Source organism: Aethalodelphis obliquidens, unplaced genomic scaffold (assembly GCF_003676395.1).
Source record: "Aethalodelphis obliquidens isolate GAN/ISIS:26980383/991018 unplaced genomic scaffold, ASM367639v1 scaffold4, whole genome shotgun sequence".
Lineage (NCBI taxonomy): Eukaryota > Metazoa > Chordata > Mammalia > Artiodactyla > Delphinidae > Aethalodelphis > Aethalodelphis obliquidens.
This window is the reverse complement of record NW_020837948.1, coordinates 42,347,932-42,372,276: the sequence shown is the minus strand read 5'-3', so window position 1 is coordinate 42,372,276 and position 24,345 is coordinate 42,347,932. Positions and strand designations below refer to the sequence as shown.

Sequence of the window (24,345 nt, the reverse complement as noted above, 5' to 3'; positions counted from 1 at the left end):
CCAGAGAAAAATGAAAAAATCTAATTTATTACCACTGATAATACAGTTAACATATTTTGTCACCCACCCTCTCTCAAAAAAGTTACAGGTTTTAAAGAAGGAAAAGCTGTGAAATAAATACAAACAAGGTATTTTCAGATTAGATGTACTACATCAAGGACCTATACAGGGATTTGGGAGCAATTTAACCTCAACAGAGTCCTTTTGGAAAACACATTTGTTTACCGTATATAGTAAAGTATATTTTATAAAATGATAGTTTAACAACGGGTTCGAATTTCCTTGTAGCTAAGGAGATATTTTAGGTCTTAAAAACAAATATCTTAAAAAAAAAGCTTTGTGAAAGTTCCAAGCTAAATAGTGACTCAACTGAAGTTAGGGTATTACCTTACAGCAACAATAATAGTAATAATAAGTAACTATAAGGTTTAAAATATTGATAAATGCTGTCCCATCATTCTTATTAAGTTTCTGCTTTTATTGACCTCTGTGAGTGATTAAATGAGCTTCTGAACAAGAATAATAAGTCACCCGATATTGGGAAAATTGTTTTTTATTTTAAAATAGTAAACAAATATATAATATATAGGAAACTCCTGTGCTTTAGTTTCCTTTTCTTTTGGTATAAACAATAATGCAATCCAAATTGAAGCACAAGGCAGAAACTTGAGAAAAGAACAATTAATACAAGAAGATTTCTCCCCCCGCCTTCAAATATCCATGAAAACTTTTAACGGCTGTATAGTTAAGTACCTTTAGAAAGCTCCAAAGCCAGTATCTGGCTTTTAAGTTTTAACAGTTCTATTCTGGACCTTAGATTGATCAACAACTCCATGCTTCCCATTCCACTTCCTCTAAGCACTCACTATATAATTTAAAAAAAAGAAAAAAAAAGCCCACTTCCTAACTTTAAACCTCTACTCTCCTGAAAACTTGTCTTAAAGAAACCAAAATGGGAGAGCAGAGCAGAAACATTGTTAACCCTTGTCTCGTCCAAGCAGGCGGGCTACTACCAACTGACTGTTGTTATTCCAGGAAAACTGAGGTGAAAACAATATATTTATACCAACAAACCCATAATCAACAGGTTAAAAGATTCTACATTACAAGGAATCTTATCAGTAATCAGTTGGAGGTCTGGGACGGGTTGCCTAGTTCCCTCTGGGTTGCAACAGCGCAGATCCACAAGTAGAAATTACATTTACACAACTTAAGTTTGCAGATAGCTCTCTATAGATAGTTAAACAAGGCCTAACAACCCAGTAGTTTTAAAGTATTAAAGGCAACTAAGCAGTGATTTACTCTAGTTACAAGTGAAGGTTTTTTAAAAACTAGGGGTGAGAAAACTGAAGAGAAGAAATAGGAGTGATTTGGTTTATAACCTGAGCATGTTTGCTCTAATTCAGCTGCAGACGCTTCACAAATTGAGTACTGTACAAGTGCTGATTAAAAAAATGCAATAAAACTAGTTTCTTGTGAACATTTTAATATTCTGAAAACAGCACACAATTTATAACACTTGGAAAAATATATTCAATCCACATCAATTCTCAAATCCTCTCCGTGGAAGGTACCATTATTTTACACAGTTCACTATTACTTCTAAAACAGAAAAGATTGCAGAGCAACATGCTCGACATTGCTGGGGTTACACGTTTTAAGCCACCCAAGGAATTGGATAAAATGACATTTTGCTTTTTCGTCCTATGTTGTTCCTGCTAAAATAACATCGAAAGATATGCATATAAGATTACTGAAAGAAAGATCACCTTAATTTACCATCATTGAAATTATGAGAACTAATTAATGCACTTGTGTACCAAACACAGATACTACCAGTTTTAAAACTTGCTGAAATCGGTTCCTAGTATAAAAACATTTTATCCGTGAGGTGGTTATTTTAAGTTATTTTTCTGAGGAGTGAAACAGTTCTAAGTTATTTTGGGTACATTTTGTCGTGTCCTCAAGTAAGGCAGGCATATTGTTGCGTATATTTTAAAAAAGGATGAAAAAAAATACTGAATTCAGATCCTCACTTATTAGAAACAGAATCTTCACTAGGTAATTAAATTCTACAAGTAATTAAAAAAGTAATAATGTTAAGATTTAACATGTGAATTTAAAAGTCAGCAAAACCTTAACTTATTTTACCTCATATTTCACAGAGTTGGCCAGATCCTAGCTGGATTAAAATACTTAATTGTTGGAAACTGTAAGGCAAAACCTTACAGAGGAGGTGGACTACTACGAATTATACCATTGGATTGAGAGGAGAAAAGTCTTTCACACCAGGTCTTTCCCTTTCTGTTGAAGCAGAAAACTAAAAGAATCATTTTAGCCCCACTAAGCCTTTCAGAAGGAAAAGGTTCAATCGCACAGATTCCTTTTCCTTACGACGATAAAAAATACTCTCCCTAAAAAGGTCTAACTCTATGAAAGCTCAAAATAGACCACTCTACTTAGGATTAACAACAACAAACTTCCTCCACATTAAGATTTAAACAAAACTTAAGTATGCTATCTAAATTGCAGTGCTACCCAACACACATTATATATTTAAAAAAGTAAATTCTAATGATAAAGTTGGAAACTCCCTTGAAAATGAAACCTTTCCCACATGTACTTAAAAATTTGCTCATCATTATGTTTTGGTTTAAACAATCTCTTCTGAAATTAGAGACTTGTGTAAAATCTCGTATTCAGTTGGCAAGGTTTCCAGCGATAACGTGGATTGGGTACTTTATAGATTTTTCTAATGCAGTTTTTCTTCTGGTCTCGAAATGAAAATAGATCGTTAGGGAGTGAACAATTTGCCCTCCCCGAACTACACAGTACATCACGGAATTCACGTTATGAATTTAAATTTGGCTTGGGAGGGGGGAGACTTCCTTAAAAAAAAAAAAAAAGACATAGACGCCCTTACGGAAAAAACTTTTTAAAAAGGGAGTTTTAAGTCTAGAATAAAAGTTTCCTTCGGTTCGGTTCGGGGGAGAAAAAAAATGGATATGATTCAGGAGTAAGGGGGGCCGGGGGAGAGGAGAGGAGCGGAGCTGCGGCTACGTGGCTGCGGGCGGTAGGACCGCGCAGACGCCCCTCGCCCCGCAGCACCGGCGCGGGCTCCATCAGGGCAATTAGAGGCGCGCCGGCCGCGCCGGGCAGGGCGCTGTCGGCCTTAATCTGCGCGCTGACGGGCAGCGCGAAGCCCAAGCACAGCCCGAAGGAAGCACGACCAGTGAACCCATATTGCTTTGACAGTTGCACTCATCTAGAAATAATGCAAAACGCTATTTAGATGTATATATCACGACCCTGTGCTCTAGGAAGAAAACAATCTAATGAGGGGCTGGGAGTCTGCTCGCCGACAACAGGCGGTGGGGAGACGTGTGGATGCATATGCTCGAGTGTGCTTCCTCGGCTTCCCCTCCCCCGTCTCGCTCGCTCTCCTCTTACAGCTCTTCGTGCTTTATTCGGTGGGAGCGCCGCGTCAGAGTCGGCTTCAGGGAACTGGTCTTTGCCTCAGAGGCTTCGGTAAAGAACTTGAAAATAGACGGGAAGCTCTTCCAGGAAGTTAGCTCGTGACGGTCGGTGCCTGCAAAATGTACAGATTCAGTTACGAGGTGGCCTCGCGTGCTGCCGGCGCAGGTGGGACGGGACAGCCGGGCTCTGACGAGGCCCAGGCCGCCGGTCCTCTGTCCTCGAGCCCGCGCCCTCTGCGCCGCGCCGCGTCCCGCCCTCGGAGCCCAGCCCCCACCCCTCCAGGGCGCGCGACCCCTAGGGACCACACCTGTACCTGAGGGTTCACGTGGCCCCCAGGGCTCGGAGGGAGGCTGCGGCCCACCGACTCCGTGTCTCCGCCGGCGGCGCTCGGGGTGGCGATCCCGGAACTCCGCCGCCTCTGGCCTGAGCCCCTAGCACGTCCCCGACGCGCGGCCGCGGCCGGACCTTCCCCGCGGTCGCCCGAGGCGCGGCCGGCGGCCCCCGGGGCCTCAGCCCCTCCGGGCCAATCGAGGCGCTGGGCGGGAAGGGCCACTCCCTCTCCCGCCTCGAAACCACCCACTTCCCCAGGCTGGGCGCGCGCGGGGATTGGTTTCCCCTGCGCTCGGAATCCGGCTTTTGCACCCTCCGCAGAGCACCCACGTTTCTTTGCTTCCCAAGAGAAAGAAACAAGTTGGATTTTAGTGTCCTAGCAGCCTACATTTTTTTTTTTTTTAAAAAGGTTTTAGGGGACAGTCTTAAAAAAGCAAAAAAAAAAAAAAAAAAAAAATGTTTCAAAGTAGTGACTACTGAAAGAGCATCTAGGCCTTCTATTTTGTCAGGAGGAATTCAACTCACAAAATGCAGGTTAAGTTGTCAATTTATAGAGTTATTTTGTTTTACTACAGCTTCTTTCTGTGGCTTCAATTTAACACTAATGTACAGATTTTTCAAATAAAATCTTTCTTCAGTTTTAAGACAGGTAAAAAATAACACTGATGTAGACGTAAGAACAGATGAGGACATTAATCTGTTTTTGACTCCCTGTGATAGCTTATATCATTTAATTAATAGTTTTATAACAGAACACTTTTTAACTTAAAAAATAAAAATAATAATAACAAAGACTCTGCTGTAGGAATAATGAGTGAATAGATTTTAAACGGTTTAAATCTCTTCCTAGATCACTCAATTATGCAGAGAGACACTGTCTGGAAGTCTCTGGATTCGGGGCCTCTGTCTGATACTTTAACATTGTTAATGATAATTCTTTAGTCTGTAATAGTAGGTCATTGCTATGGTTACTCTACAATGGTGCAACACTTTGCTTTCCCCTTCAGCTATTCGCTGAGACCTGGTAACCACATTTGTTGCCTAGCAACAGTTTTGTGACAGTATCACAATCTGGGAGTTACAACAATAAGGATGCTATGGCTGCCTCGACCAGAGAGCAGAAAGCTATAGTCTGTGCATGTGACTTAGCTGTGGGAGCTGGCCTTACTAGAGAACCCCTCTTTTAACAGGTGCCCTCAGAAGGATGCTCTCTATCCTCCTCTCCTCGGCAGACTGGCCTAATGAACCTGCATTTGGAACAAGATCCAGTACTGAAGTCATATCATTGAGTTACATCCCCCAACACTACTGTGTTCAGACTAAAAAATGAGGTCCTTTTTCTATTTGCTTACTCAGTTTGGGCAAAATTCAATGTTAGTCAGTGGAAGAAAGAGATGAGTGCAGGTTTATCCTGGCAAATCCTAAAGTGCCTGACTGGATTTTGACAAGTCAGTAGAATTCTCGGGAAAAAATTATACAAATGCCTGCCTTTATCAATAGATGTGTAAAAATTCAAGTTCTTTAAAATATATGTAATATCCAGATATTTATTGTTAGTATATAATTTTCACTGACGTATTCAGATAACAGTCTTAAAGACTTCCTTTGAATTTGGAGGCATCTGTATTCTCCAAACACAAAAGAAGTTTGTGAGCAGTTCTAGATAAGCTCAGACATACCTACTTTAATATTTTGTGGGTATAATTAGAAGGGAGCCCAGTTTCTGGACAGGTTTATGAAATGCCCATCCCTGTTTTCTATAGTGCTTGTAATTCCAGTTTCATTTCAATAATAATTACTAATAGCACTTATAATGAAAAAATATTTTAAAGTCAATGGTATTGACTCTTCTCGGATTCATACTACATGGAAACACCCATCCCCAAACACAATAGGAAAAAAAAAGGTGTTAATCATCTCTTTTCCTTCTCATTTCCCAGGCTTCCAGGCTCATTTGGCATTTCCTCCATAGTGATCACACTTACACTTCCTAGTATTACCAAGGCTATGATCAATTTCTAAGCTTTCTTAGGGAGCTCTTCTCATAATTCCTCCCACCCCTTGAAAACCAATTCAATGTATGAATCTAGAGGGACCTAAGGAGTCAATGGTCTGAAGCAATTTTAACTCCTTTATTTTTTTCTTTCCTGGTGACAATCTTTCCGAAGGATGGACAAATTTCCCAGGTGATAAAATCACTACAAAGGCTTTTTAGTTTTAGCTTATGATGACTCTCTGCTTGATTAGTCCTGGGCTGAAAAGACCAAAGTCCCTGAGATAACTGAGGACCTGCACTGGCTCTCAACATTTACCCTTGCAATTTAAGAGTATAAATAATGAGAGTGTGTGCTCTGTCAGAGGAACGGAAATTGCTAGGAGTAAATTAATAAGCAAAGTGGGTTAGAAACTGAATTATAGAGAATGGAATGGGAGAGGGAGAATCCTCCCTAAACTAAGGAGTGGTAACATAAATATCTTATACAAAAATGGCTTTCTTTTCTAAATTACTGAAAGTAGATTTTTAATAATTTTAACACAGCATTTGGAAGGTAGTTGCATGTTCATCTGGGGCTGCGTATACACATTTCAAGAACATGTTTGGAGACCATTTTTGAAAACTCGGGGCCAATATTCAATGAAAATATTCACAAATTAATATGACTATCTGCCCATAGCAATGATAAGAGAATGGAAACTTCTGACAGCAGCTTTCGAATACTTAAAAGATATACAACTTTAGGGGAATTTCTTCCATCAGGATGGAAACACTAGGCCATTACATTATCTATTCATAAAAGGATATAGAAGGGGAAAGTTTAGGCTAACTAAAAAAGCAGCCATTTATTAATAACCTGCAATTATGTGTAGGTAACATGGAAACTAGTCCATTTAGCACTAACTATGTTTTTGTATTTGAAGGAGATAAACATGGTTTTATAGTCAGGACCTGGTCTTTCCTCTGCCACAACTTTACCCTATCAAAAGCTCCTCTTCTTAGGGACTGTGATCTTTTTTTCTACTTTTCAAACCCCCATTTCCCTAATCTAAGTTGTTTCCACAATGTAGGAAATAAAGGGTTTTCCCAGGTTAATTATCTGCCATGTTCTCAGGGAATGATTTTTGTATCCTCTTGGATTGGCAGGCTTGTTCTTACTGGATAATTCACCTTTGGGGCAAAATAAATGTGCACGATCTCAGTTCTTTATTACAAAAAATTGCCTTTGCTCAGTCGTAATCAGTGGTTCTTAATGGGCATGGTAGTGGCCTCTGGGGCATTTTGGAAATTTGTAGGAAAGTTTTTGGAGGTCAGGACAACTGGGAGGAGCTATTGGCATTTAGTGGGAGAAGGCCAGGGAGGTGGACATCCTTCAATTTGCAGGGCATTACAGCACATGAAGAACTGTTCTGCATTGCACATGGTTTTCAAATGTTTCACAAGCTATTCATGTAGTTGAAAAACCTGTTTATGATTATATGGGCTTAGAATTTAGATCTGTTTAACAAGTAATCTCACAGTACTTTTGGCATGATTTTAAGACACACGGAATTTTCCAGGAATCCAGCTACCATGTAAATTGAAGGAATTTTGTACTTTATGTTGTTCAGAATATTACCAAGAATGGACTGCCATATGAGAAAATCTCATCACTGATGGCCTCATTGCCCACAGTACTTGAGCCACCAATAAGCACACCTGCACCAGCCTGCATTTGTAGATGTGGAATTCCTGGTGATTCTATACACAGGACCCATGCAGATTTTCCTGAGCACTTTAAATATTGATATATATATTATTCTTATTATGAGTTATTTTCCTTTTATTTCCTTCATATGTTAACTAGAGGAATACAATAAGTTAGCAATCTTATAAGTAGGTGAATTATGTTACCTCTAGAATTTATTTCAGGATAGTAAAAGCACTGTGTAATATTTATTTATTTTTTATTTTTTAAAAAATATTTATTTATTTGGCTGTGCCGAGTCTTAGTTGCGGCATGTGGGATATAGTTCCCTGACCAGGGATCGAACCAGGACCCCCTGCACTGGGAACACGGAGTCTTAGCCACTGGACCACCAGGGAAGTCCAATATTTATTAAAATAGTATGGTTTTAGATGGCAAGGGTTAGCTTAAATAAAAATGAATAGTTAATTCTTTTTTATTACAGTAGAGATTAATTTATCTATAATCTGAACCCTACTTATAGCTAGCTCTTATCCTTATACAGAGTAGAAATGCCTTTTACTTCTCTTAATTAATGTTTCTTCCACAAATTTCTGGAAGAATAATGGACCCAACTTCCCTTCTGACTACAGTCATATTAAACAGATCACATCAACAATAAATGTCACTACTATAAAAACTACTTAATTTGAAAGGAAATTCTGTTTCATAGATTAAAAATAATTGTGGTTGGAGAAGATCTTGGCATTTTTGTCAACGATGTTATCCACTTTGAAATAACCAAAAGGTAGTGGACAGGGGATCTTCCAATTAAAATACTACACTGAATATTTATTCTTTATCTATCAATTGTTTTTAAAAATGAACTACAGCAAATTTCAAAGAGGTAGAGATAGCACAAATGTTCAAAAAGATTAGAAACTTTAAGTATAAAGGATGAAACTATAAATCATATGAGGAAGATCAAATTGCTAAAATGTGTCATATGTTTTCCCAAAAGACTATATATTTAAGAAAAAGTGTCTTGTAATGGAACTGAGAAGGAAGGAGGCTACATTTATGTAACAGCATTTACAAATCAAACAAAAAATGGTTGGAAATAGCACTGACAGCAGAATGCTCAAAGAATAGGATAAGAGAGAAGAAAACATTGCTATATCTTCTGCCTTGTCTATTCCCCTTACTTCTTCCTGTGATGACTTTAATCCAAGTGTTTCTTACAAGTCTGCCTTGTCCACACTCCTCTTCACTTGATCCTAGTGCTTGGAATTTTTTTTTTTTTTTTGGCAAAAACTATGCCAAAATATGCTACTGAGTTAGCAGCCAAAACCCTGATGTTTACTTTGGTAGATGTAGACTACTCTGAAGCTGTACCTCATTTTCTGCAGTAGATGTCTTAAAAAGTTATACGTAAATATAATTTCTGTAAATAGAATATTTTTAAAGGAAGAAGTGGGTTATCTACTTCTTTAAAGAATCTTTTAATAAAGTGAAGAATTCTCTGGGAAAGCAAATAATCATTTTTCAAATGATATTATACATACACAATCAGATTTTCCAAAGGTAAGGTTTACTACCATAATATGATGGACAGTCTAAGTAAGGGCTCACTGAAAAGATAATTTAGAAGCATTTCTTGGTCAGGCATTCACTATTCTAATTATTGCTGGTCACCTTATTTTACATGGTCCTAGACCAAAAGGTCATGGAATAATTTCAACAATCTATACATAATTTACATGTTAGGGTCTGGTTTAGAATAGGGGATATAACTGTTCACAAAGTCACCTTTGAATATGAAATATCATTTTAAAATCTTTATTTCAGGGGAAAAAAACTAGTATGGGCCCCCACCCTCTCACTGACACCCCCCTCCCCTGGAAAAGAATTTGTTTTTAAAGAAAAAGGTAATGAGTAAATTTTATATGTTTCCTATGATAAAGGGGGAAAGAAAAAAACCTAGAAAGATATGAAACACATTAACAAGATAACATATCTACGATACTTTCAAACTGACAAGGCTTGATTTTAAAAATTGATCTTTAACAAGAAAAAGAAATATGGGCAATTAGGAAGTAATGAAGACCCTGTCAATATAGCTATGTTGAGAATAACAGGTAAGGGAATTCTTGAGAAAATCTAATATATAAAAATCAGGAGGTCTGTAATATGCATTATTGAGTCCCAGTGGGATTAACTAATGAATTTATGAGCTCACCAGCAGTTATTTTTAGAAAGATATAAAGAATTAGAGAAATACTAGAGCACAGAAAAATAATGTGCCTTCTAAAAAGAAAGAAAATATATATTACTACTAAAATTCATTTAAAAATGAATTCTAGAGCTTCTAAGAAGAACACCATTAAATTGACCAATATTTGAGCACAGAAGGGCTCCTAATGGAGACTCTCCTAGTTAGAAGGCACGAGTGTGAGTGAGACTCCGTCACACGGCGGGAGGTGAGGATGGGGGTTTCGGGGGCGGGGAGGATAGTAAACAAAGTGGGGTGTTCGCTGAGGGAGACTCCAGGAGCAGCTCAGTAAACGTGCTGCCTGGCCTGGTTAAACCAGCTGTGTAAGATACAAGCAAGTCTCTTTCCATTGCTAACACTGCTGCAAATCTGTTAAAGCCGAGACTGTGTTGAGACCCTAAAGGCAAGTCGTCGAGCTTGACCAGAGATAGGAGGCTGAAACAAAGACATAAAAGCAGTGGTAGAAACTTCTGCGTCACGGGCAGTTTCTGGGAAAGCCTGTCCTTTCCTCCAGCTTCTTTTCTATATCTCTCATCTATGAAAGGGGAGTGGGGCGGTTTTGGGCACTGGGCAGCTTAAGACTCAAGGAGACAACTTTGGGAAGTAAACTTATTCTTAGGCAGAGCAGAGAGCCTGCAGTAGCTGTGGGTCTCTGACATTGAACCCGGCGAGACCTCTCTAATAAACCTCTCCTAACCAATAAAAAATGGACACCTTGTAATTGCTTGAATTGCCTTTCAAACCCAGAGAGCTGGCGCAGAAGTGTTTTCTTTGGTTTTAATTCTTGTCTCACATACTTCTCTTAGTGTTGTCACAAAGCCTGGCCTCCAGGGATACTGTTTTCCTTTAAAATTTGAGCCCAGGTGTGGGCAAAAGTTCTCTTTTTCGTTTCCCTTCGTGATTTTCAAAAGTAACTTTGCCAAAGGATGGTAAGAGCACAGGGCTCTACACAAGGAATGCAAAGAATCATAAAATAGTTATTTCCGTAAGTAAAGGTTTCTGATCCTATTATTCCCAACACAATCAGTGAAGAGCTTTACTGGGCCCCATTCTAAAATAACACTGTCCGAGAGGGCTGGTGGCAGCTTTCTAGATAGCTTGTCACGCTTCCCTTTTCTTCCAGATTCTGTGTTCCTAGCTAGGTACCTATGGCTTATGGCTGCCATAAGCTTATGACTTCGTGTGTGTGTGTGTGTGTGTGTGTGTGTGTGTGTGTGTAAGAGGGAGGTGGGGAGGAAGGGAGAGAGAGAATGAGAAAGACGGAGAGAGGGAGGGGTGAGATAGAATGGAATGCAAAATACTTTCCTTATTTCAAAACAAAACAAAATCATTTGCTAGTTCAAATATCTGAATCGTCTGTGATCCTCCTCGCTCAACTGTGGATTCTATTCTAAAGGAAATATTTTGTGGGCAGTTTTTCCAGAGGTCCTGTGAGTGATTAATTTATACATTCATACATGTATTTATTGTATGCCAGGCACTATTTCTTTGGGCTGGGGATGTGGTGGTGAGCAAGATATATAAAAACTCTGCTCCTTGTAGCATATGTGCTAGTGGGGATGACAGGCAATAAACAGGTAAACCGATGAACATGATGATTTCAGGGAGTCAGAAGCACTGTGAAAAAAACACAGTAGAGGGATGTGAAGAGAATGAAGAGGAGAAGAGATGGTCGTCAATTTAGACTGGGTGGACACTTCTGACCTGAGACCAGAGTGGAAAGAGGGAGCCAGGTGAAGGTCTGGAGAGAGTGCTGCAGGCAGGGTTCTGGAAGAACAAGGAGAGGGAGGGGGTCTGAGGAGGAAAGAGCTGGTCATAGCCAAGGAACTGGAAAGCACCTGGAGCATGGAGGGTGAGGGGGAAAGTGGTAGATGATTCAGAGAGGTGGGCAGCCTCCAAGCCATGTGAGGTCTCTCAGGGCACAGTGAAAGGTTTTAATTTTATTCCAAGCACAATGGAAGAGCTGTCTGCAGAGTTTCAGTGGGGAAGAAATATAATCTGACTTGCATTTAAAGAGTACACTGGTTGGTAAATGGTGAATGGATTATGGGGAGTTGGAATGATGGATTTAACCCTCCCTGATTGCATTTATCAACTCCTCCCACCTCTAGATCATTCTCTGGGGCTCATTCTTCTCCTGCACACCTCAGAGTATAAAACCCAACTACTGCTGTTTCACATAAAGTGAGTAATAGTAGTAGGCAATAGCAATACGCAGTAAGAAAGACAACCTAATAAAATAATATTTCAAAGTAGTAAATTAAAAAATGGACTTGAACTAGAAGGAGCATTTTCCTAATAATTCTGCTCTTGTTATATATGCTGACACCTCTGGGTTCTCGACCTTAGGACTGGTGTGTGTGATGGGAAGGTACTAGGATGGGGACGGTGCTGTCACAGTGTTCCATTTCTGCAAGCCGTCCAGAGGTAACTGGTGGACTTACTCTCTCGGCAGGCCTTTCCACTGTCTTCATTTCTATAAACAGACACACTATTCTCTTCGCTTCTCCAGCTCAAAGCCTCTCAGTCATCTTTGATTTTTGTTTTCGCTTGTTTGCCGACTCCTGATCCAATCAGTTACCAAATCCCGACAACTGCACCTCAGCAAAGTTTTTCCAGTCTCTTTTTTGCTTTCCATTCCCCTGTCACCACTCTAGATTTAATGACCTATCATTTAGAATGCAGAAACTTCCTCCTAACTTGTTTCATTGCCTTCAACCTCTTCTCTTCTATCTCGTACCCTGCTACCAGACAAAAATCCTAAGTATCATTTGTGTCATAGACCTCTTTCTCTGCTCAAACATATCCAATGGTCTCCATAATCTTTCAAATTAAGTAGAAATTCCTCCATGTGGTTTAAAGCCCTCCATTCCCTGGATCTAGCCTTCTTTTCTGGGTTTAATCCCTCAACTGTTCTTCTATAAGTATCCCCTATTCTCCCAGGCCCAGGTCAACTGACAATTTTTAAACCTTTCCAAAATCTCAGGGTCTGGGCATCTGTGACTCTGGTGACTCTGAAGTCCAGTCAGAGAAGAGATTGATTACCACTGTAAAGTTTTTGAAGACAGAGGTCAAACTTTACTAATCTTCAACACAGATGGATAAACGTACCCTATGTTGAAGTGCATGCTAGCTTTTAGAGTTAAGAAATAAATTCCTCTAAAATGGGAATATAATAACAGTTGGATTCTCTATAACTGAAACTGAAGGAAGTAGAGTGTTTTTCTTGCTCTCTCCAACAAACTGATGAGGTAGATGCAGGTGATCCACAGTCCATTAGCAACTAGGTGATAAGCACTGACAAATACTCAAAGTATCTTCCAGATACGTTTAGCTAAAATGCTGTGCTTATCTAGTAAATACAATTTACTAGCATCAAGACGTTTAGGAGAGTGTCAGAACTGAGAACTCTCAGACAGTCAAACTTTAACTGTTCAAGAGCTTGTATTCCCAAAATGTAGTTCAAATTTAGATGCAGATAGAAACATATCAAACATAAGATAGCAAAGACGTGGAAAGGACCCGAGATAAAATTTCATCTAACGGTTTCATTTCACAAGTGAGAAATCTAAAGTCCAGAGCGGCTGTGATAGGCCACAGCTACACAGACATTTTGCTCAAATATAATTAGTATTTACAAATTGGTTAAGCATTATAATACTAAAAATTTTCAGAAGATATATGTCTAATTGCTTTAAGATTCAGTTCAGGGACTTCCCTGGTGGCGCAGTGGTTAAGAATCCATCTGCCAATGCAGGGGACACGGGTTCGAGCCCTGGTCCGGGAAGATCCCACATGCCGTGGAGCAACTAAGGCTGTGCGCCTAGAGCCCATGCTCCACATCAAGAGAAGCCACTGCAATGAGAAGCCCGCGCGCCACAATGAAGAGTAGCCCCTGCTTGCTGCAACTAGAGAAAGCCCGCGTGCAGCAACAAAGACCCAACGCAGCCAAACAACAACAACAACAACAAAGATTCAGTTCAGTATTTACTTCCTCTAATAAGCTTTCTTTGATTAACTTTACCCCATATCAACTACTTCCTTTCTTCATGTTTGAGTATTTTGTATATAGTGTATACTATATTATCATATACTTGCTTTGCTTAACGAGTCATTTCATGTATGAAAGATACCTTGTCTTATCTCCAAATCTTTTGGGGGTAATGCCTCAAAACTTTTTATTCCAGAAATCATAGCTGAGGCTTAATAGATGCTTGTTGTATAAAAAACTATCCAGAACAGAATTACCAGAAAACTGATGCTTATTGAATGCTATTAAGATATAATAAAACACAGATTCATAGACGTTTTCTATGGTTTTTGCACTATTTTTTTTTTTTTTTTTTTATAAATTTATTTATTTATTTTTGGCTGTGTTGGGTCTCCGTTTCTGTGCCAGGGCTTTCTCTAGTTGCGGCAAGCGGGGGCCACTCTTCATCGCGGTGCACGGGCCTCTCCCATTGCGGAGCACAGGCTCCAGATGCGCAGGCTCAGCAGCTGTGGCTCACGGGCCCAGTTGCTCCGCGGCATGTGGGATCTTCCCAGACCAGGGCTCGAACCCATGTCCCCTGCACTGGCAGGCAGATTCTCAACCACTGCACCACCAGGGAAGCCCGTTTTTGCACTATTTTGATGATGGTTCCCATTTTGAAATAAAGGAAATGGAAGCATACAGAAGATCACAGAAGTAAGAACTTGTGAATTTACCAAGCAAAGTGCTACTGGTGTTCTGAGTACACAGGTGAATCATATGCACCTCTGTATCCACAGCATCATTTTATATTGCTTTGTCAGACTTTCAAAAGCACAGACCTTTGCTATGGCAGCCAATAGAAGGAGGAAGTGGAGGAAGGACAAGTTGGTAAAGCAGCCATTATAGATTGCCCCAATCACTTAATGGTTTGGGATCGTACTAAAGCCTCTATAGGCCAATTTAGGGAGAAGTGATATATTTACAATGCTCAATCTTGTAATCAATGAATGTGATATATCTTACCATTTATTTAGATCATCTTTAATGTCTCAATGAAGTTTTACCACTTTCTCCATAGAGGATTTGCACTTCATTTTTTAGATTCATTCATTTATAATTACACTTTTTATTCTGGGATAATTTTAAATTCATATGCAGTTGTAAGAAATAACACAAATGGATCCTGTGTCCCTTTTATGATTCTCCTCAACAGGAACACTTTGTAAAACCATAGTACAATATGACAACCATGATATTAACATGCTACAGTTAAGATACAGAACATTTCCATCACCACAAAGATCACTCACGTTTCCCTTCCAGCCCCTCCTTAACTCCTGGCCACCACTAATCTGTTCTTCATTTCTAGAATTTGGTCATTTGAAGAATGTTATATAAATGGAATCATACAATATATAATCTCATGGGATTGGGTTTTTTTCATTCAGCTTAATTCTCTGGAGATATATCAGGTTTTTGTGTGAATCAATACTTTGTTCCCTTTTATTGCTGAGTAGTGTTCCATGATATGGATGTACCACAGTTTAATCATTCCCTTCTCAAAGGATATCTGGGTTGTTTTCAGTTTTTTGGCTATTATAAATAAAGCTGCTCTAAACATTCATGTACAAATTTTTGTGTGAAATAATCTTCATTTTTCTGGGATAAATGCCCAAGAGTACAATTGCTGGGCCATATATTACTTGCATGTTTTGTAATATGAAAGAAACTGCCACACTGTTTTCCAGAGTCATTGTACAATTTTACAATCCTTCTAGCAATGTGAGAGTGATCTAGCTTCTTTGTATCTTTGCCAGTAATGTATTGAAATCAGATAGACTGATTCTTCCCGCTTTATTCTTCTTTTTCAAAATTGTTTTGAGTATCCTAGTTCCTTTGCCTTTTTATATAAATTTTAGAATAAACTTGTCTATATCTACTGTATAGTAACGACCTTTCCCCAAAAGGTTTCAGCTGGACCTCTGGAGTATCTGGAGATTAAAGTCAGCCATGCAGGCAGTTAACCCTGTGAATGTTAACTGAGTCCTTGGACACCAAGGTTCAAGTGAGTTTCCCCTGTTTGCACTATTTTATGTGTATTCTCACATGTTGCTGGGAGAAGACAGCATTATCCAAGACTTGACTGGAAGAGAACAACTGGTAATTCATCCTTGGAACATTCCTGGACTCTGCCCTATATGCTTTTTCTTGGCTGATTTTAATCTATACCCTTTTGCTGTTATTAGATTTATAACAGCTTTCAGTGAGCTCTGTGAGTCCTTCTGGCAAATGATGAAACCTGAAGATGGCCTTAGGATACCTACTTGTGGTTGGTATCATAAGTGAGGGTGGCCTTGAAAACTTCAGAGGGTTATATCTACAAAAAAATCCTGCTGGAATTTTGACAGGAATTATGTTAAACTTCTATATCAATTTGGGGAGAAATGACATCTTTACTATGTTGAGTGATTGAATCTATGAACATGATATGTCCCTTAACTTAATTTTTTTTTATATGACATGTTTGTTGATGCTACTATAAATGGATCTTTAACTGCTTGTTATTGGTATACAGAAATGCAATTTTTTTTGTATAATGATTTTGTATCTAGCAACCTTGGTAAATTACCCTGGTCATACTAAAAATTTATCTGTAGATTTTGAATTTTCTACATAAACAATCATATGTGAATAAGTTCAGGTGTTTTCTTTTCTAACTCTTACAGCTCTTACTTCTTCCAGTCATAAATTTAAGGAAACTGTAAACTATAAACAAAATAACCTCCAAATGTATTCACAACATTAACTAATGAGGTGAATAAAATATAAATAAATATAAAAATAATAATAAATATAAATAAAGCAAATTATTGTGAACATAAATCTGGCATAAAATTACTACATTTTCTATTTTGATTGATTTCTTGATGCACTTAAAAAAGAAAAAAAAAAAAGAAAAAGTTTTGTCAGGTAATGTCATCTAGTGGCTGACTACTGGTCATGAAAGCTCCCGGTCACTTTATGACAGATGCTGAAAGCTTCTGGAGGATCACTTATGCTCCTAACACTGTGATGTCTTTTCATTCTAGTTAAGGTAATGTAGAAATAGATGATTTTTGTTACATTCAGGCTCCAAGTCTAGAGTTGTCCTAACCTGTCTAATGCTACTTTAATTTCATTCCCAGTTCTCTCCCCCAAGGGATTTCTTCTATGAATGTTATTTTCTTTAAAAAAAAAAAAAAAATCCCATAATGCAACTGCCTTCTACATGGGAAGAATCCTTAAATGATCCTGTGTTATTTCCACACCATTAATACATATAGAATAACATCTCCCATTAAGATAATATTGTACTGATTTCAAAGTAAATATATATATTCTCAAATATGTCAGGTAAACATAGTAAATTCCTACTATTGCCTAGTTTAGAAAATGACCTGGGAATATATAAGATAGGACTGATTATTTCAATACCAGATAATATTTTAGAGTATCAGGATAGAGAAAATTCATGAGCACTTAAATTAAGTTCCACTAAGGACTGATTTATGATAAAAACTGAATAGAAGCAGATATGGCTAAACAATTACTAGAAAGGGTTATGAAAATTATTTACAATTCTAATCCTTACTGCATCTGGTACTAAACTTTATCCTAAAAAGACATTTCAAAACTCTAACTGGACTTAACATTTAGGCTTTTCTGCAACTGTCTAGAAGACTCACAGGGTGAAATCTTTCAGTATTGCTCAAGGAATTAAATTTTCCTCTCTGGAATTAAACTTACTTATGGGTTTGTAAATAGTTGCAGTCCTGGGGTCTGAGATATTGCAATGGATGTAAAGTTATTTTACAAATAACTTTAAAGTGTTACAAAATTTGGCAAGTACATATTATTTCCACATCTTTGCTTTGTATACTGGTTCTAAGCAACATTTTAAAGTTAATTATAGGGCCATAAAGGTCTCTTTTTTCCCCAAGCATTTTAAAATCATTGTCAGAATTATTACTTGGATCTTGTTAAAGTAGCATTGGATGGGAATTACATCCCAAAGAATCTCAACTATATCCTTTGGGCATTACTGAAAGTGAATGGCATCTATTATTTTATTTCTATTCCAGAGAGAAAATTTAAAAAGTCACACTGATGGGAAAGCCTGTGAATCCACTTATAAGGTTAACTAAGGTGGAGGATTAATCTGCACAGTTAGAAAGGAAGACGTTGGTTACTGAAAATAAGATGCCTTCAATTAGTCAGATTTCAATGTTTGGGGGGGCAACAATTTATATCTATTAGTAGAATCATAAATTGTTGAAAACTTTCCTACAAAAAGGTGAACGAAGGAAGACCTATATTATCAAGACAAAAGTACTTTAGGAATCCTAATAATAAAGAATGCTATAACCTATTTACTAGAAAAAATATATTTACAAAATGCAAAAAAATGGGGCTAAAAATTATATCTCTAATAGTGAAAACTTCAATAATATTGTATTAAGTAAAAATATAGTAGTAAAATTACATTTGCTTGTTTAATAGTTATTTATTCATATCATTCATTGAAAAAAGCATTTAAGATGACATATATACCTTATAATAGGATAAAAGAGAAATAAGAGTAAAAGGAGTAGAGAAATAGCATAAAGTCAGGGATAGGGTAAGATTAATACATAAGGACAATGAATACAAAAACCTGTACAACTGCCAGATGATGGCCGAAAATTTGACTGAGCTTTCTATTGACAAAGAGGCCAACACGGTTGATTATGATTCACTGCATCTAGGTGGTAAAAGCAATCCGGTTGTGGAAAACAGTTGTTTTTAATAATTGTGTCCTTAATGCAGACTTATGACACATTACTGAAGACCAACTTGGGAGAAGTAACTAAGAGGACATCAATATAACGTATTGCAGGTGACCTGATAGTCTGTGATATGCTGGCCTGCTCAAGAGATAAAATTAAGCACATCTAAAGGAATGGATGGTCTGTATCTCCTTTAGACAACTGTATTTTTTAAAAGACAGCTGTACTATTGTATTATTTAGATAATTTATCTATCTATCTATCTATCTATCTATCTATCTATCTATCTATCTATCTATCTCATCTATCTATCCATCTCATCTATCTATCCCACAACTATAGACTGAACCTTTTAAACTATTCAGGAAAGTTCATAATTACCTCCTGTTGATCAAAGGAGAATGAGATTGGAACATATGAATGGTCCAACAAAAAAATTGCCCAAACTGGAAAGCACTTTTCTTCCTGATTGGTAACCAGTATACGGTGGGCAAGAAAGAATACAAACATTAAATGCATTTTTCTATTTAATTTTTGTAGGCTTTCCTTTCTTCTCTTCATTCCCTCATTAATTTCATCTTTTAAAGCCAGATGGAAACCTGTTGTAAGATCCAAGTTTCCTCGCTTTGTTTTTAAAGGTGAGCACTAAACACGGAAGTTTTGCACAGTAGTCATGTCCCCAAATAAAATGATGACCCATGCCACAGTGATCTGATATGGAAGCAGTTAATGCAATACAGAAAAAACTATTAATGTCACAAGTTAGCATGATATTTCTACAAAATCTGCATAGTCTTTCTTTATATTCATATCATTATCTTTTTTGCTAATACGGGCACCTTGAATGTGTCTTGAATGTGGGAAGATGAGTATTTGTTCTCAGCTGACTAAAGATACCAATCTTCCATAAGCCACGAATACAAACCTATTGGAGACTTCAAGGTCATTCCTTCTAACCTTAGATAGCCAATCAATAGGTCATTTCCTAAACATGAGGTTTCTGTGTAAGCATTCCAGATCAGTATTTTTAAAAAGAAGAACATTTATTTTTCCAACACAGCCCAAGAAACTTGTTGTAGACTTTGACACAGAAGGCAACATTTTCACTTTTATATAACTCACATCTCTTCCTGACATGAAAGAACAGCCAAAAAGATAAGGGGCAGCATGGGTCTCTGTGAAATATGTGAATTGTAAAAATCTTGTTTCTTATCTTTAAAAGTGAAATAGAGAAGATGTTAAAAATCTGGGATGATGCAACCCCAAGACACTGAATGTAGCATCTAACATAATTATTAGAGAACATGGTTTGAAATTTTGGTAACAATTTTGGCTTGAATTTTAAACTTCTATTTTATATATGCAAGTCAAAACATTACGTTTACTTTATAACTGATGATATTTCACACTTTATTTCAGAATTGCATTTGACCAAAATATAACAGTTCAACACTTACGACCAGAGAGGAAATATCTAACTTATTCAGAAAAGTGAATCCCTTACAAACTAAAATTATAAGAGAAGAAAGCAGTTCCAGAAAAGAGAATTTCATTAGAAAGTGAGCTTCAGTACTCATAACTCTGGACTTGAAGCTATTTTCTCATATCACATAGTTCAGAGCAGCCTCATGGACAGCCATTGTAGCGCATAATCATATATTTAAAAAGACTACTATTGTACTTAAATTTTCTAATAAGACAAAGAAGATATATCATTATGAAGTCTCAGTAACTCTTCAGTTTAAAAAATTAACTCTAAAAGAGACTGGAATAATCTCACAAGGCAAAATAAAAATTTCAGATTAAAACTATGTTAGATTTTCACAAGTGGACAAATAAGAATCTCCACATCCTTTAATCTATATAGCCATAGTCACTCTTGTGTTATTCAATAACCTATCATGCCAAAAAAAGAAGAAAATAAAAAAAGAAAACAGGTAAAGAAAAGGAAAAAGTCCTGACTTTTTAAGGAGGTCTCTGGTGAAACGTTTTAAGTGCTGAGGTTTCAGCCCCCAGAGCAAGATTCTACAAATTTAACACCCCTGGAAATACTGACAGATACTTAATTACAGTGTTACGTATGGTGGCAAAACATACACCATGTGAGTGGATATTTTTATGAACAATTATAATTTAAAACAACTTTGGAAATAAAATGCATCTGTAACTATGTCATTCTTAATAAAATTGTTGTTTAGTCAGTACTTTTTTTTTTTGCAGTATGCGGGCCTCTCACTGTTGTGGCCTCTCCCGTTGTGGAGCACAGGCTCCGGACGCGCAGGCTCAGCGGCCATGGCTCACGGGCCCAGCCGCTCCGCGGCATGTGGGATCTTCCCGGACCGGGGCATGAACCCGTGTCCTCTGCAGCGGCAGGCGGACTCTCAACCACTGCGCCACCAGGGAAGCCCTAGTCAGCACTTTTTCTATATTTCTTCGTACCTAAGGGTCATCACACTTTTTTAAGTAGATGCAAACATGAAGTTTTCTTTTGGCTAGTAGGTCAAGTTCCAAAACTTCTTTTAAAAAAAAAAATCATAAAATTTAGTGATAAATCATGTATAGTGATGTGATTCTAATGTTTCAGATTGAGATATGGAAAAAACTGATTTGAATGTATTCTAAGAAAATAAACTCAGAAGTATTAAAAATAAAATTCATTTAAAAAAAACTTCAAACTTACAAGGAAGTTGCAAAAACAATGCAGTTAAATCCTGAATATCTTTTACCCAGATTACCAGTTTTTAAAAACATTTGTTATGTTTGTTTTTATCATTTACTCTTTCACTTTGTGTACATACACATATACGTATATACACATATTATTTTTTTCTGAACTATGTGAGTAGGTTACAAATATCACGACCTTTAGAATATATTTCCAAATTCTCTTATTTAACTACACTAATCAAATTCAGAAGATTTTACACTTGTAAGATACTTTTTACCTTACTATTTGTATGCCAATTTGGTCAGTTGTCCTTATGGCATTTTTACTTTCCAATACAAAATCTAGTCCAGGGACTTCCCTGGAGGTCCAGTGGCTAAGACTATGTGCTTCCAATGCAGGGGGTGCAGGTTCAATCCCTGGTCGGGGAACTAAGATCCCACATGCTGCATGGCGCAGCCAAAAAAATAACAAATTAGAAAATAAAATTTAATCCAGGATCACGTGGCAAAAACTATTAAGATTTAATAATTATTTCTTTTTATTTTCATCCATTTGACATTTAAAAGATAATTTTATTTAGTATCTTTTGTAAGGTAGTTTTATTTGGTTTCATCTTCAGGTTGAAACTTCAGAATGACAACACTAATTCTAACACTAAGTTCTAAGACATTTTTAGTGAACAATTTTAGTAAAAACATAAGAAAATATGTTTAGTAAAAACATAAGAAAAACATAAGAAAATGATAAAAATATTCCTGTTTAAGCTTACATATCTATCAGTAAATAACAAATATCTATTTGATTGTATTTTTAAAAGAAGTTTGCAATCTAGGAAAGAAGAAAATTCCTGGCTATCTCAATGTGTGCCTTCCTGCCACTGTCGCGTTAGGCCGTGGAAGGTAATCTGAATTAAAATCAAAATCAGTCAAATTCTCAATTTGGAGGAGCTCTAGTAAAAGATTTGATGAAGAGGAGATTGAAATCAGTGACAAAAGTGAAGTTTCTAAAATATTTGAGGCTTATATTTAACTATGATAATTTTCTTCCATACCCATTAGAAAATGTAGAATTAACTGCATACATTGTTGCTGATGGCTTAGAAATAGTTTGTGCAGCTGAACTGAGGGACTTAAAATTTAAGATCTATTTCTGGCTAGTCTATCAATATGCATGAAATTCTGGGTAAGCCGTTTAACTTTGATTTGTCTCAATTTATTCCTAAAAGCAGAAGGAGTATTGTTTACCATAGACTACTAGGATTTTATTAGACAGTTAACCTAGTGAAATAATACGAAATGCATTGCAGAAACACAAGTACATCTTATTATAGAGTCATCATAAACAAAAAATTTGCCTAGAAGAGCAAAGAAAGAACGTAATGTTCAACCTATGGTTGTTGTAGAGAAAAAGAAGAAAATACAGATAAGTAAAAAGAAAAATCGCCAATAATCCTACCAATCAGAAATAATCTGAAATATATTTTTTCAGACATTTCTTTCCCTATACATACACATACACTTTTTTTGTTTACAAAAATGCAATACTTTAATAATGGATAAATTAACTACATTTCAATGCAATTGCATTAAAAAAATACTATACTGAAGGTTCTTGTTCTGATAATCAGGTAATCCTCCCACTGGTAGCAATAATAAACTCTGTACAAAATATAACATACAGCTATTTGATGGCATTGGAGAGCAACCAGAAGCAGGTATGAACGGCAGGAGATTAAACCCTTCAAAAAAGGGATCTGCGCTGGGTGGCTCTTCACTTGAGAGAATTCTCCTTTTTACATGGTGCAAGGTGGCTAGAACCCAAGCAAAAGGCTGTAATTATTGGCTTGAAGTGTCAAAAAGATGGAGTTCAGGGATGCCAGAACAGCTGGAAACTAGGAAGGAAAATTCCTGAAAAAAAGTAGCCAACCACAGAGGGGGAAATTTCCAAAAATGTGTAAATTCCTTTCAAGTTTTTAGATGAATTTTGAGCTATGTTTGCGTAAAGAAGACTCCAAGGAGTTAGAAGACGGCTACAGCTGGAAAGCTGAAAAAGCTGAGCAGAGCTTTAAGCTGCTGCCCACCATGGGAGAGACAGTTTTTAGAGTCTGAGTCTTGTCAAATTATAAAGGCTGGATAAACACCATGGGCTTTCCACTGAAACCCAGAAGGGCTATTCCTTAGGTGTAAAGATGATGTCCCAGGTCTAAGGGTTCACCCTAAAAATAAGGGCAAAACTCACCATAACAAAGTATAAAACCAAGTCTGAGCAAGTTCAAGGTCACCTACCAGTCATTTAAATGCCCACTACAAGAAAAGCCAGAAGATTAAGACAGAATCCAGAGACAACCGTTCATCATCCACAATATCTAACAGATAATAACTTACTAGATACACAAAGAAATAGGAAAATGTGATCCAAAGAAGGAGGAAAAAAAGAAAACAATAGAAACAAACTTAAAGGTGACCTAGATGTTAGAAGTAGCAAACTAAGACTTTAAAGCAACTATTATAAATATGTCCAAGGACTTAAAGAGAAGGCCATATGGAGTGAAAGATAGAGTGGTTGAGCAGACAAACTAAAACCTTAAAAAAGGACCAAGTGGAAAAACTAGAACTGTAAAGTATAATATCTGAAAGGAAAATTCACTGGATGTACTTAATTGCCAACTGGAGAAGGCAGAAAAAAGCTCCAGTGAACTTGAAAACTGATCAATAGAAATCAACCAAGTTAAAAAAATAGAGAGAAGACTGGGAAAAATATGAACAAAGCTTAAGTGACCTGTGAGACAATATAAAACCATTTAATTTATATGTAATTGGAGCCCCAGAGGGGGGAAAAAAAGAGAATAGGGCAGCAAAAATATTTGTATAAGTAATATCCATGAATCCCAAATTTGGTGAAAACATTAACTTATGTATCAAAGAAGTCCAGTAAATGTTGAACAGGATAAATACAAAGAAAAGCACACTAGGCACATCATAGTAAGACCACTAAAACCCAGAGACAAAGAAAAAACTTGAAAGTAGCCAGGGGAAAAAGGACATAATACATACAGCAGAACAATGATACAGATGACAGCCACCTTCTCATCAGAAACAGTGGAAGCAGGGGCTTCCCTGGTGATGCAGTGGTTAAGAATCTGCCTGCCAATGCAGGGG

General features: G+C 37.2%; 1 protein-coding gene across 6 annotated transcripts in view; it reads right to left on the bottom strand.

Annotated features, from left to right (window-relative positions):
* Positions 1-535: 535 nt before the first annotated feature.
* ARB2A (ARB2 cotranscriptional regulator A) overlaps positions 536-24,345 on the bottom strand; it is a 427,691-nt gene continuing 403,881 nt past the window's right edge. For 4 of the 6 annotated variants that reach the window (XM_027100624.1, XM_027100618.1, XM_027100621.1 and 1 more), the window contains one exon: positions 538-3,589. In XM_027100624.1, coding sequence (XP_026956425.1) covers positions 3,447-3,589 — 143 coding nt within the window. In that variant the 3' untranslated portion in view covers positions 538-3,446. Of the gene's footprint in view, positions 3,590-24,345 lie in introns of all 6 variants that reach the window. The other 2 variants (XM_027100623.1, XM_027100619.1) reach the window with 1 other exon arrangement.